The following is a 14,299-nucleotide window of genomic DNA, read 5'->3' on the forward strand; positions in this document are numbered from 1 at the left end:
GAATGCGAAGCGAGGCGGCCATCGTAGTCGGCGCCGGAAGTACTCATGTGGGAACTCCTTCAAGACAGTTGGAAAAGCATTCCAAGTGAAGCTGGTTGAGAGAATGCCAATAGTGTGCAAAGCTGTCATCAAGACAAAGGGTGGCTACTCTGAAGAATCTAAAATACATTTTGATTTGTTTAACACTTTTTAGGTCACTACATGATTCCATATCTGTTATCTCATAGTGTTGATGTCTTCACTACTATTCTACAATGTAGAAAATTGTCAAAATAAAGAAAAACCCTTGAATGAGTAGATGTGTCCAAACTTTTGACTGGTACTATATACAGTTGAAGTCGGAAGTTTACATACAGAACACTTAGGTTGGAGTCATTAAAACTCATTTTTCAACCACTCCACACATTTCTTGTTAACAAACTATAGTTTTGGCAAGTCGGTTAGGACATCTACTTTGTGCATGACACAAATAATTTTTCCAACAATTGTTTACAGGCAGATTATTTCACTTATAATTCACTGTATCACAATTCCAATGGGTCAGAAGTTTAGAAACACTAAGTTGACTGTGCCTTTAAACAGCTTGGAAAATTCCAGAAAATGATGTCATGGCTTTAGAAGCTTCTGATAGGCTAATTGACATCATTTGAGTCAACTGGAGGTGTACCTGTGGATGTATTTCAAGGCCTACCTTCAAACTCAGTGCCTCTTTGCTTGACATCACGGGAAAATCAAAAGAAATCAGCCAAGACCTCCGAGTTGTAGACCTCCACAAGTCTGGTTCATCCTTGGGAGCAATTTCCAAACGCCTGAAGGTATCACGTTCATCTGTACAAACAATAGTCCGCAAGTATAAACACCATGGGACCACGCTGCCGGCATAACGCTCAGGAAGGAGACGCGTTCTATATCCTAGAGATGAACGTACTTTGGTGCGAAAAGTGCAAATCAATCCCAGAACAACAGCAAAGGACCTGGTGAAGATGCTGGAGGAAACAGGTACAAAAGTATCTATATCCACAGTAAAACGAGTAGTATCACGAGTAGTATTGAAGTATCATCTCAAGACATCAGTCAGAAAGTTAAAGCTTGGTCACAAATGGGTCTTCCAAATGGACAATGACACCAAGCATACTTCCAAAGTTGTGGAAAATGGCTTAAGGACAACAAAGTCAAGGTATTGGAGTGGCCATCACAATGCACTGACCTCAATCCCATAGAAAATTTGTGGGCAGAACTGAAAAAGCGTGTGCGAGCAAGGAGGCCTACAAATGTTTGACCTAAATTAAACAATTTAAAGGGAATGCTACCAAATACTCATTGAATGTATGTAAACTTCTGACCCACTGGGAATGTGATGAAATAAATTAATGCTGAAATAAATCTCTCTCTACTATTTCACATTCATAAAATAGTGGTGATCCTAACTGACCTAAGACAGGGAATTTTTACTAGGATTAAATGTCAGGAATTGTGAAAAACTGAGTTTAAATGTATTTAGCTAAAGTGTATGTTTAACTTCCGACTTCAACTGTATATGCAGTATTACATGTCAAAAACAAAATATTTGTACATGGTATGACTGGGTTGAAATGTAGACTAGATTCATTTTAAATTTTCTTGGACCATGTACTTTATCATTCCAAGTAAAGCACATGAACACTTTTTATGAAAGATTTGACGAGACAGTATAATAACGGATTCTTTATTACAGGGACAAGTTATATTAAACTTTTGTTTCTTTCAGGATTGTGAATCAATACTTAAAACATAATGATTGGTTAATGCACATAATCATGTAGGTCATTATCACATTCAAAGGCATTAAGAAAACATATAGAAAACATCTCAGCAAAACAAGCAAATAAGTGCAATATTGCGTGTTAATCTTTAACATTAGTGCAAATTCTAACTGAAACTGTAAGGCCGACTTGATTGTTCTTCACAAGGCATAACTAACTGTAATGTGATTATATTTACCATCAATAGTCATACCTGGATGTCTAATGAATGAATTATAACATAGACGTATGTCATACAGTGTATAATCAAGGTTTAAAAGGCTGTTGATAGAGATGTGTAATCATGGGATAAAAGGCTATGGAATAGGACTGAATGATAGAAGTCTAAAGAGAATTGTCAGGTTTCTTAGTTGGAATATGGCAGTGGCCACTAACCCTGCTGACCTACATGGTGTACAACACTTAAATGATTCAGCTAATCAAGGTGATTCATTGACTAGCTAAATCATGTGTCTTACTGCTGGGATGGAACAAAAGCCTGTACATCGTATAGCTCTCCAGGACCAGGGTTGGTGACTGCTGGCAGATGGTGAAGTCTGTCCTTTAGCGCCCCCTCTGGCAGATGTAGAAGCTGTACTGGTCACATGATGTGGAGCTCCAGCTTCTCTCAGGAGGATCCCTTCCTGTCAGTAACCCACAATCCCCTTGTCTGTTGGATCCTGACCAGTAACTACCAATGAGAGGAAAGGGAACAACTCAGTACTGTCCATACTAAAACATTACACTTATTTTCATTTCTGTATAACAAAGTCTGTTTGCCATCTTGAAGGCCAATAAACATCATCATCGGTTGTCTCACCTCTGTCCCAGTACAGTGTTGTTGACCCAAACCCAGTTCCTGGTTCTCTGTCTCAGGCCAATCCAGTACATCAGGTTCCCCTTCTTCGTTAGAAAGGTCTGGGAGAATGCACAGTTTTTATTAGTAACCTTCATCAATCCAACTGTTATGTATGGTTGTCATACAATCACTGTTGCGTTGCTATCATCATTGTATGGTCACTGTTATACAAAGAAGAGAAACAAGAGGTAGAGAGGAGTAACAATTGTAGTAGAACCACCTGCACTGTTTTGTTTGTTATGACAGCCAGATCTGCCCCTCTCTTCTTACACTCGTCCCTGCTCTCGTCCCAGTTCATTCTGTCTCTGGAGAGGAAGTAGCAGAAGCTCTCAAAGTGCAGCCAGCCTTCATCACACATGTGGCAGGCAGGGACTGGAGGAAAGGAGGGAAATTACTCTTCAAGTACAACATATAGTTCAATTAATACATGTAGGTTCAATTATAATTATTAGCATTATTATTAGCATGGTATGAAGTCAAAGAGAAAACATTGTAGTGGTACAATACATCTCAAAGCATTAGATCGATACATCGACAATATGTAGAGCGATATAGTTGAATAGGTTACATTAGACTAACACACTACAGTAGTGGACTCACCCTGGCTCTGTTGTTGAAAGTATTGTGCTTGGCATGTCTGCAGGCTGCACACCTCAGTGGACTGGAACCTCTCCTCTTTAGCCTCAATCCCTTTTTCAGTCCCATGACAGACCTGAGGCTGGGATGGAACTAGAGAATAATGAAGAAAAAAAGAGAATGGAATCCTATTACACATTTGTTTAGTTATTTTCTTGCATAGAAGGCTATCTAAACCAACATGCTGGATATTCTATCAAATTAAAAATGAGTCTTGCCTGTTTCTAAATCACTATTCTAGAATAGAATGTCTATGATACTCACATTTGACACAGAGGATGATGATGACGAGCAGTAGAACCAGACAGATGACAGACAGTAGTAAACACATTGCGCGGTACAGACCAACATTCCCCAGGACCTGCAGGTCTAGACAAGGAAAGAATAGTCTTAAGGGCCATCCACACCAACGACGATAACTATAACGATAACAATAACATTATACACTGAGTGTACAAAACATTAGGAACACCTTCCTAATATTGATTTGGACCCCCCTTTTCCCCTTAGAACAGCCTGAATTCATCGAGACGTGGACTCTACTAGGTGTTGAAAGCGTTCCACTGGGATGCAACGTTTCCCACAGTTGTGTCAAGTTGGCTGGATGTCCTTTGGGTGCTGGACCTTTCATGATACACACAGGAAACGGTTGAGTGTGAAAAACCCAGCAGCGTTGCAGTTGTTGACACACTCAAACTGGGGCGCCTGGCACCTACTACCATCCCCCGTTGAAAGGCACTTAAATATTTTGTCTTGCTCATTCACCCTCTGAATGGCACACATACACAATTCATATCTCAATTGTCTCAAGGCTTTAAAGCAGACAGCCGTTTTTCACTGTTTCACTGTGGTTTTAGTCATCAATCTAGAAAGAGGTCAATATTTTATTAATGTAGTAATGTTTCCCCCCCTAGAAAGCTACGACCTTTGGCTTTCACCTGGAATTGTTTATTTATGTCTGAAAAATAACACTTCAACTCATATGATCTAATACCCAATACAAATAATACAAGTAATACATAATACAAATGTGATTTATTATTTTTTTGTGAATGAATAAGCCTTTTTATACTTAATAAAATGTCCATATATAGTTATAATCGGATGTAGGAATGTCTACCCAAAATATTTCACCTTCTTTATTACATTAATGATAGTCAAAATCTGTTAAATGTGTGAACGTATAAATCAACATTTGGGCCATTTAAACAGCTTGCATCCCTCCTATAGACAAGGGGAGAAGGGCCATGTAAAGGGCTCGATTTTGTCATTCTGAACACATGAAATGTGTCTATCTGCCTCTGACATGAAATGTTTGACTTCCTCACAAACTTGTGAGTGGGTAGGTCGCAATCTTTATCGTAGAGCTATGAAAGTTATATATTTAGATCTGCCTGCTCGAGACAAATTCAGTAATTGCTTTGCCATGTCTGTGCCATGAAGCAGTCAAGACTGTTTTTCTAAGGACCGCCTATTTGACCTAACGTTGCAGTGAAGTGATATAAATGAATGTAATGATGCAGCCAACCACCAGAGGGAAGCAAATACAAGTTTATTCGACAAATGATGTTGACGTGGTACTAGGAAACTCTGGATGGCTGTCTTCTGGTAAACATTCATATTTTTTAAGTAATTCTAGTGCCTGATTTGGAAAGAGCAGGTGTTCCTAATGTTGTGTACACTGTGTATAAAAATGAATATATAATTTCAATAACCTCTAAAAAGCCTTGCATTTGAATGCCTGTTTCATTCTGAAATAATAATAATCTAGCCTAGGCCTGATTAGGCTATTATACCATTTTGTTCAGTAATGGGTCTTTTCTTGACAGTTCACAAGATTCTGAAAGGCACATTAGCAGAACAGTGAGAGTGTCTATTTTGTCAGGATGTATTGCTATTAACAAATACAGTACCAGTCAAAGGTTTGGACACAACTATTTATTCAAGGTTTTTTCTGTATTTTGTACTATTTTCTACATTGTAGAATAATAGTGAAGACATCAAAATGATGAAATAACATATATGGAATCATGTAGTAAACAAAAAAAGTGTTTAAAAAAAAGCCACCCTTTGCCTTAATGACAGCTTTGCACACTCTTGACATTCTCTCAACCAGCTTCATGAGGAATGCTTTTCCAACAGTCTTGAAGGAGTTCCCACATATGCTGAGCACTTGTTGGCTGTTGTTCCTTCACTCTGCGGTCCAACTAATCCCAAATCATCTCAGTTGGGTTGAAGCCGGGTTATTGTGGAGATCAGGTCATCTGATGAGGCACTCCATCACTCTCCTTGGTCAAATTGCCCTTACACAACCTGGAGGTGTGTTTTGGGTCATTGTCCTGTTGAAAAATAAATGATAGTCCCACTAAGCTCAAATCAGATGGGATGGCATTTTGCTGAAGAATGCTGTGGTAGCCATGCTGGTTAAGTGTGCCTTGAATTCTAAATAAATCACAGACAGTGTCACCAGCAACGCACCCCCACACCATAAGACATCCTCCTCCATTCTTCATGGTGGGAACCACACATGCGGAGATCATCAGTTCAGCTACTCTGCGTCTCACAAAGACACGGCGGTTGGAACCAAAAATCTCAAATTTGGAATAATAATGTCCATTGCTCGTGTTTCTTGGCTCAAGCAAGTCTCTTCTTCTAATTGGTGTCCTTTAGTAGTGGTTTCTTTGCAGCAATTTGACCATGAAGGCCTGATTCATGCAGTCTCCTCTGAACAGTTGATGTTGAGATGTGTCTGTTGAACTCTGTGAAGCATTTATTTGGGCTGCAATCTGAGGTGCAATTAACTCTAATGAACTTATCCTCTGCAGCAGAGGTAACTCTGGTCTTCCTTTCCTGTGGCGGTCCTCATGAGAGCCAACTCCATGAGAGCCAACTCCCAACTCCATAGGGCTTGCGACATAACTTAAAGGAACTTTCGAAGTTCTTGAAGTATTGATGGGCTGTTATTTTTCTTTGCTTATTTGAGCTCTTCTTGCCATAATATGGACTTGGTTTTTTACCAAATAGGGCTATCTTCTGTATACAAGCCTTACCTTTTCACAACACAACTGATTGGTTCAAACGCATTCAGAAGGAAAGAAATTCCACAAATGAACTTTTAACAAGGCACACCTGTTAATTGAAATACATTCCAGGTGACTACTTCATGAAGCTGGTTGAGAGAATGCCAATAGTGTGCAAAGCTGTCATCAAGGGAAAGGGTGGCTACTTTGAAAAATCTCAAATATATTTAGATTTTTTTTAACCCTTTTTTGGTTACTAAATGATTCCATGTGTTATTTCATAGTTGATGTCTTCACTATTATTCTACAATGTAGAAAATAGTAAAAATAAAGAAAATCCCTTGAATGAGTAGGTGTGTCCAAACTTTTGACTGGTACTGTACCATCGGAAAATATGGCCTTATGCGGATATGGCTGTTTGTCATGTATCATCATTCTCCCAAGTCGTTCTATATCAGCTGTGGTGAAAAAAGTACTCAATTATCATACTTGAGTAAAAATAAAGATACCTTAATAGAAAATGACTAAACTAAAAGTGAAAGTCACCCAGTAAAATATTACTTGCGTAAAAGTCTAAAAGTATTTGGTTTTAAATATACTTTAGTATCAAAAGTATATGGAATTGCTCAAATATACTTAAGTATAAAAAGTAAAAGTTTTAATAATGTCTAATCGCTTATATTATGCAAATCAGACGGCACCATGTTTATTACATTTTTTTATTTACGGATAGCCAGAGGCACACCAACACTCAGACATTAATTTACAAATGAAGCATTTGTGTTTAGGTAGTCCGCCAGATCAGAAGCAGTTGGGATGACCAGGGATGTTCCCTTGCTAAATGCATGAATTTGACAATTTTCCTGTCAAAATGTAACGAGTACTTTTGGGTGCCAGGGAAAATGTATAAAGTAAAACAATACATTATTTTCTTTAGGCAAGTTTACTGTGCCCTCCTCTCGGAGCAGCCTCACGCAGCTAGAACCAAGAGCGCGTTTTTGATTGGTTGTTAGGTACTGGGTAAACATCGCTCTGAAAGTGACCCCAACCGATAGATAGATCTCGTTATCCACACATTTTGTAGTTATAGGTGTAATGTGAACGCTCCTGTTCACTTGAATTAGAACGATTTCAATTGTTTGATATTATAGTTCGTTATAGGTATCGTTGTTGGACGGCCCTGGCTTTGTTATATGGCCGGCACCATCAGACATTTTATAAGCAATCACTACGAGCAACAATTGAAATCCTGCTTACCTTTCTCTTGCTGTTCCTTCACTTCAACCGATAACTTTGTGTCTGTATCGTCTGGTAATTTGGCAGTCCCTCCACTTCCTCCAATACGGCAAAATTGTATATACATTACTGTCGTTCCTGACCCACAGACTGCGACTGTAAAGTACTGTGAATGCTAAATGCACTGTGGTTTAAAAAAAATCCCTCTCAGTCTCTATAGCAACGTGCCCTTTTCAGATTTATAACTAATTCCTGTAATACAATACTCAGTCTGTCCCAAAATCATTTGGATGCTGCTGCTACTTTCTGTCTCTCTATCTCTGCGTGTCTAGAGACAGCGTTCTGAATAACTGTCTGGAGAGATATCAAGTCCTTGGAGTGATGTCCATTCAGCCTGGCTGTGTTTTTCAACAATAGATTGGGTCTCTGCTTGGAGGTCTGCTATTATCATGTCTCAGCCTTGAAACAGGTCCTTTCTCTCCAGATGGGTTTCGTTATGTTACAAGCTAGATAATATTCTCCCCTAAAACTAGACATTTTCACCACATTATTTCATGTTTCCATGTCAGAAATATATCAATCCTGTTATATGGACATTTTGGAACATTGACATTCTGTTTTTGTTATAACAACTTCACCTGACCTGTAACATGTGCTATATAAGGGTTGGCAATGAATGACCTCAAAAGTCTAGACGTGCAGATGCAAACTGCAAGTTGCACACCACACACAACATTAATAGTAGGCTAGACCAAGGAAATGTGTCGGTAATCAAAATTCGGAACTGGGAAAATTACTTTCACTGTCGCACTGACTATTTTTCTCTCTCTCACACACATAGACTGAATGAGTGTTTCTCTATTCCTCTTTTTCCTCTCTTGCGTAAAAGTAGAAATAATGTTTATTATTTTAATAAGACATTTTTAGACATCCATTTATTTAGGATTAGTTCAGACATATGTAATAATAATGTAATAATCTTATAATTATAATATTTGGGGTTTAGGCCGAGTGTCTGTAAATCACTTTGTGACATCTGCTTCTGTAAAAATGGATTAATAAAATATATTTCACTGATTAAATTTGATGAATAATATAATAACAGTGTTGTAGCCACTTGTACCTGGTCTGTCTTTGGCACAGCGCTGGCCAGGAGAAGCTTCAGCATAAATGTCCTCCGATGGACTCTTCAGTTTGGAATAGACTGTAGATTCAGCTTCCTCGACTGATAGACATGCAGACACACAAATAGGTTATGTGGAAGCTTAGGACCAAATTAATCTTCTCAGAACACAACAAAAAATAGCATATAGCCTAAGACGCTTTTTAAAAGGATTGAACCTAATACCGTAATAGAAATGAAAATATGCTGATGTATTCCAAGGAAAGTGGTGCAAATTTACCCCAGTAGCTGAAGTTTGGTGATGAAGATGTTCTCTTTCTTTACCTGAGGTCTCCAGAATTATCTGACTCTCGTCCACTTCCACGAATCTTTCCTTCTCTCGGGGGGTTTCTTGCATCTCCATGATTCTCTCGTTTTCTGTCTGGGTCTAGAACTTTCTATTTCCCTGGAAAGCCTATAAGCCTGTTCAGCCAAAACTCCAGAAAGTTACTTGTGTAGCAAGTCTCCCACACACAAACCAAATATGTCTCTTAAAATTATCTCCCTTAGTCTCTATAGCTAATGTCACTTGATTACAACATAAACAATGTACTAAAGTTATCCCTCCTTTCAATTACAAGTTACACTTCCTCACTGATTTCTCTTTGGCTCACTCACTCTTTTTTATTAAGGACGTTTCGTCATTCCCACTCGCCATTACTGAGTGTCAGCAATTTATTTGAATTGTGATTTATGGGAAATGTGATAGACAAAATGAATCACACAGTATATCCAAATGAAACACCTTAGAACTTCTGCAAAAGACCAATGTCTTACATTCACAACTTTTTAAAATAGAGGATGAGATGGGGACAGGTTGTGATATGACAATACACACTCGCACACAGGCTTGCTTGAATAAAAATGACATACTGCAGAACTAGCAAACCATGCATTTCAGATTTTATTTTCCACAAAAGTCCATGATATTAATTTACACAAAAAAAATACTATTTGCATTAAATACAGATGGCTGGCTGAGAAAGAAAGAGCTTTCCCCTTAACACTCTTCTTTTATTGAAATATCTTTTTCACTCCCCCTATTTCCAATTACCCCATTATTTTTCAAATTTAGAATGCCTTACCATGGTTGAGAGCATACTGACACAGAATATGATCACCCCAAAAATACTGACAAAACTTATACAAACCCTACCCACCAAACTCTCCTCCCCACCGCCATCTCCTAAATACTTAAAGAATAATAGTGCTGAAACATTACAAAGAGTTCTCTCCCATCTCCAGTCTCTCTCTCTCTTTCCTCCTTTTGTCCCATCTCAGGCACCGTAGACGCTCTCGTTACTGTAGGTCATGTATAGGAACAGGTCCTCTTCATGGTGCTCCTGTGAGGGACCGGGGAGGACAGGGACAGGGAGGGAAATAGGAAATAAGGATTTAAAATGGCAAAAGCAGAACTGCTGACAATAACTGAAGTATGTACACTGAATAAAACATGATACTTTAATTCTAATTGTTTATAACATAGGCAAAACCCACGCAACACAATCTCAATGTAATGGAGTTGTGTCACTGATAGTGAGGAAATGCCTGGCATCTGGATCTCACGTTAGGGGGTCATGGGGGTAGGATAAAAGGTTGTGTCAGTGTGCGTGTGTGTTTACCTCATAGACAGCGGAGAGAGGAGAACTGGATGGGGGAAGGGAGTTGTTGACGAAAAAGAAGAGAGCCTCCTCAGGTCTCATAGACACACGTTGTCGGATCAGGAAGCACAGTTGACCCACTGAGAGAGAAAAATAGAGAGATGGTCAAACAGGGACTTACAGAACGAAACTAAACACATTACCTAGACTTTCATTTCAAAAGAAGAGGAAGAGTGGCGCTATAGTGGAGAAAATAAGGAAGGGGGAGAGAAGGAAGAGAGGCACGGGGAGAGGGAAGAGGATAAGAACAAGGTCATGAGTTGGAAGAGAGGAAATAATTGTGAGAAAGACAGACATCTCGTCAGTTTCACCTGTGAGGTCAGAGGGCACAAGGTACTTCTTCTTGTCCAGGTCAGGAGCTCTCGACCTGGTAGCCCTCTCCACAATGATCTGGTGGAGGGAACACAGTACTTGGTCAGTAATTACACACTGCACCGTCATGTCCCATTCAATTGGAGCCAAGAAACTTGGCATGCAAGGCTAACATCCATGTATTGAACCCTATCTGACCTTAATAACACCTTACTAGCTTCCTTTCCTTTAATCCTATGCCAGGATCACTTATCTGCTGATAAAGGGATGGATAGGGTTTTTAGACCCTGAAAATTAATTCACAATCATGAGTGTGATGTCCTTTCAGATCAGTGACCAATGGTCATAAGAGAAAGGAGTTAAGGAAAGGAAGCTATTCAACACTACTGGCATTTATTCTGTTCACACTCACCGGTATCTTGTCAGGATGCTTGGCTCGCACCCTCTCACCCTCTGCCCTCCTCACCTCCAGTGGTACAGAGCGCTGGTACTGACTGTCCATCTACAGAGACACACAGGGATGGGTCAACAGTGGTTAACATTTGATAATGCATCATATATGGATGCACCGTTATCATTGCAACACCACTGTATACAGTGGGGCAAAAAATTATTTAGTCAGCCACCAATTGTGCAAGTTCTCCCACTTAAAAAGACGAGAGAGGCCTGTAATTTTCACCATAGGTACACTTCAACTATGACAGACAAAATGAAGAAGAAAAAATCCAGAAAATCACATTGTAGGATTTTTAATGAATTTATTTGCAAATTATGGTGGAAAATAAGTATTTGGTCACCTACAAACAAGCAAGATTTCTGGCTCTCACAGACCTGTAACTTCTTCTTTAAGAGGCTCCTCTGTCCTCCACTCGCTACCTGTATTAATGGCACCTGTTTGAACTTGTTATCAGTATAAAAGACACCTGTCCACAACCTCAAACAGTCACACTCCAAACTCCACTATGGCCAAGACCAAAGAGCTGTCAAAGGACACCAGAAACAAAATTGCAGACCTGCACCAGGCTGGGAAGACTGAATCTGCAATAGGTAAGCAGCTTGGTTTGAAGAAATCAACTGTGGGAGCAATTATTAGGAAATGGAAGACATACACAAGACCACTGATAATCTCCCTCGATCTGGGGCTCCATGCAAGATCTCACCCCGTGGGGTCAAAATGATCACAAGAACAGTGAGCAAAAATCCCAGAACCACACGGGGGGACCTAGTGAATGACCTGCAGAGAGCTGGGACCAAAGTAACAAAGCCTACCATCAGTAACACACTACGCCGCCAGGGACTCAAATCCTGCAGTGCCAGACGTGTCCCTCTGCTTAAGCCAGTACATGTCCAGGCCCGTCTGAAGTTTGCTAGAGAGCATTTGGATGATCCAGAAGAAGATTGGGAGAATGTCATATGGTCAGATGAAACCAAAATATAACTTTTGGCAAAAACTCAACTCGTCGTGTTTGGAGGACAAAGAATGCTGAGTTGCATCCAAAGAACACCATACCTACTGTGAAGTATGGGGGTGGAAACATCATGCTTTGGGGCTGTTTTTCTGCAAAGGGACCAGGACGACTGACCGTGTAAAGGAAAGAATGAATGGGGCCATGAATCGTGAGATTTTGAGTGAAAACCTCCTTCCATCAGCAAGGGCATTGAAGATTAAACGTGTCTGGGTCTTTCAGCATGACAATGATCCCAAACACACCGCCCGGGCAACAAAGGAGTGGCTTCGTAAGAAGCATTTCAAGGTCCTGGAGTGGCCTAGCCAGTCTCCAGATCTCAACCTCCATAGAAAATCTTTGGAGGGAGTTGAAAATCCGTGTTGCCCAGCAACAGCCCCAAAACATTACTGCTCTAGAGGAGATCTGCATGGAGGAATGGGCCAAAATACCAGCAACAGTGTGTGAAAACCTTGTGAAGACTTACAGAAAACATTTGAGCTCTGTCATTGCCAACAGAAGGTATATAACAAAGTATTGAGATAAACTTTTGTTATTGACCAAATACTTATTTTCCACCATAATTTGCAAATAAATTGATTAAAAATCCTACAATGTGATTTTCTGGATTTTTTTTCTAATTTTGTCTGATGAAAATTACAGGCCTCTCTCATCTTTTTAAGTGGGAGAACTTGCACAATTGGTGGCTGACTAAATACTTTTTTGCCCCACTGTATGTATCCTGCTGTTACTTGCAGTTGTGCAAATAATAATGCATGATAAAAATATGTTAAGTGATACTCTTCAAACAACCTCTATTCTTATGTGTATAGTTAATTTTAAAGTAAAATATAGCCTAACTAGCTGACTATGTGTGAAGCCTGGAGCCACTTATCAGCTGTACCTTGATATCAAGGTACCAAGACCATGATGACATAATGGATCAGGTACACAAAAACAAACTTGTCAAGGAGAGTCAGATAGGCTACTGTATGCTGTCTTGACAACTCAATCATTTGAAATAATGTATTGTATGTATAGGGGCCTACAATGTTTAAACGTTTTTTAATTTTTAATTTAAACTTTATAAATGTGATATGCATATATAGTCTTATATTTGCACTTGTTGGTCAACTAAATATTGAGATTAGATATGAAAATGTACAACATAGCCTACATTGCGTGAACACACTGTCTTGCTTTCTAGTGGATACATTAATTAGCTACACAGCTTATTTACAAACATCGTGTGATCGCCAAGGTAACGTTAGCTAAAATGTATTATCATAATAGCTACAGGTTGAATGCTGCATAGCCCTGTTTATATCACAGCCAACTACAGTAGCCTACTGTTGTGGTTTTTCAGACAATGGCAAGGTGGCCACGTCATTATTTACAGTTTTGGGCTTGGTCAGCTGAGTAGGCGAAGGTTAACGTCAGCTGCCTCCAGTAGCTAGTTTACGTTGCAAGCGGATGTTATGGCGAATCCTTATAGCTGAATGAAAAACGTATTCACATGACATCCAAAAGAGAGCCAATCCCAGCCAACAAATCGATCAAAGCCAATGAGCTATTTCAGATATTGTGCAAGATTGAGGAATATGCTGCACGATCTCGAAGCGAAGACAATGAATAAACAGCCAGACACTCACCTTCTTTGGAAAAACGTAATAAAAACAAATACAAGTGAAAATTCCACACCGATCTTTCCCACCGACTCTTCACGTAACCAACGTTTTCATATAATGAGCACGACGAACAGTTATTTTGGATGAAATTATTTAAACGAAATATATTCTTAAATAGCCGACTGTTCTAACCAGCTAGCTACTTCTTGCCCCAGAAACAACAAATACCGTCACGCCCAATTTGAGTTATTTAGACCAATGAACGTCCTTTGCGCTGACGGACAAAGAGCGGCGTTTAAGTTTGTTTACAATGCTCCCATTGGAGTAATGGTGCTGTTTCCCGCCCTCCAACTCGGTTTTGCTTGAATTACGTTTTAGTCAACCAATTAAATTGTTGGAAAACTGGGACAGGAGCTGTTTCTTCTACGTGCCAGACGTTGCATACGTGCCAGACGTTACATACCAGTTGTCCTGTAAAAAGTACGCTTTAAGTCAGGGCTGTAAACATAGTTGTGTTCAGTCTAAGTCCTTTGACCAGGGTCTGCTATTGATTTTAGGC

At 39.5% G+C, this 14,299-nt stretch overlaps 2 protein-coding genes across 3 annotated transcripts; both read right to left on the reverse strand.

The window, feature by feature from the left end:
• Positions 1-1,689: 1,689 nt before the first annotated feature.
• LOC115140801 (CD209 antigen-like protein E) lies at positions 1,690-9,301 on the reverse strand. 2 transcript variants are annotated; one of them, XM_029679150.2, is made up of 8 exons: positions 8,980-9,301; positions 8,656-8,757; positions 7,554-7,631; positions 3,541-3,645; positions 3,241-3,369; positions 2,861-3,012; positions 2,602-2,699; positions 1,690-2,472 (listed from the first exon to the last, which is right to left on the reverse strand). In XM_029679150.2, the coding sequence occupies exons 1-8, from the start codon at positions 9,056-9,058 to the stop codon at positions 2,346-2,348; spliced, it is 870 nt and encodes a 289-aa protein (XP_029535010.1). In that variant the 5' UTR covers positions 9,059-9,301; the 3' UTR covers positions 1,690-2,345. The 2 variants fall into 2 exon arrangements, with proteins under 2 accessions (XP_029535010.1, XP_029535012.1); XM_029679152.2 differs by lacking the exon at positions 7,554-7,631 and having other exon boundaries at positions 8,980-9,300.
• Positions 9,302-9,575: 274 nt separating this feature from the next.
• LOC115140802 (gamma-aminobutyric acid receptor-associated protein-like 1) lies at positions 9,576-13,982 on the reverse strand. Its single transcript, XM_029679153.2, has 5 exons — positions 13,765-13,982; positions 11,080-11,169; positions 10,667-10,745; positions 10,317-10,435; positions 9,576-10,037 (listed from the first exon to the last, which is right to left on the reverse strand). The coding sequence occupies exons 2-5, from the start codon at positions 11,167-11,169 to the stop codon at positions 9,972-9,974; spliced, it is 354 nt and encodes a 117-aa protein (XP_029535013.1). The 5' UTR covers positions 13,765-13,982; the 3' UTR covers positions 9,576-9,971.
• Positions 13,983-14,299: the final 317 nt, after the last annotated feature.

The sequence above is a fragment of the Oncorhynchus nerka genome, linkage group LG14 (assembly GCF_034236695.1).
Source record: "Oncorhynchus nerka isolate Pitt River linkage group LG14, Oner_Uvic_2.0, whole genome shotgun sequence".
Taxonomy (NCBI): domain Eukaryota; kingdom Metazoa; phylum Chordata; class Actinopteri; order Salmoniformes; family Salmonidae; genus Oncorhynchus; species Oncorhynchus nerka.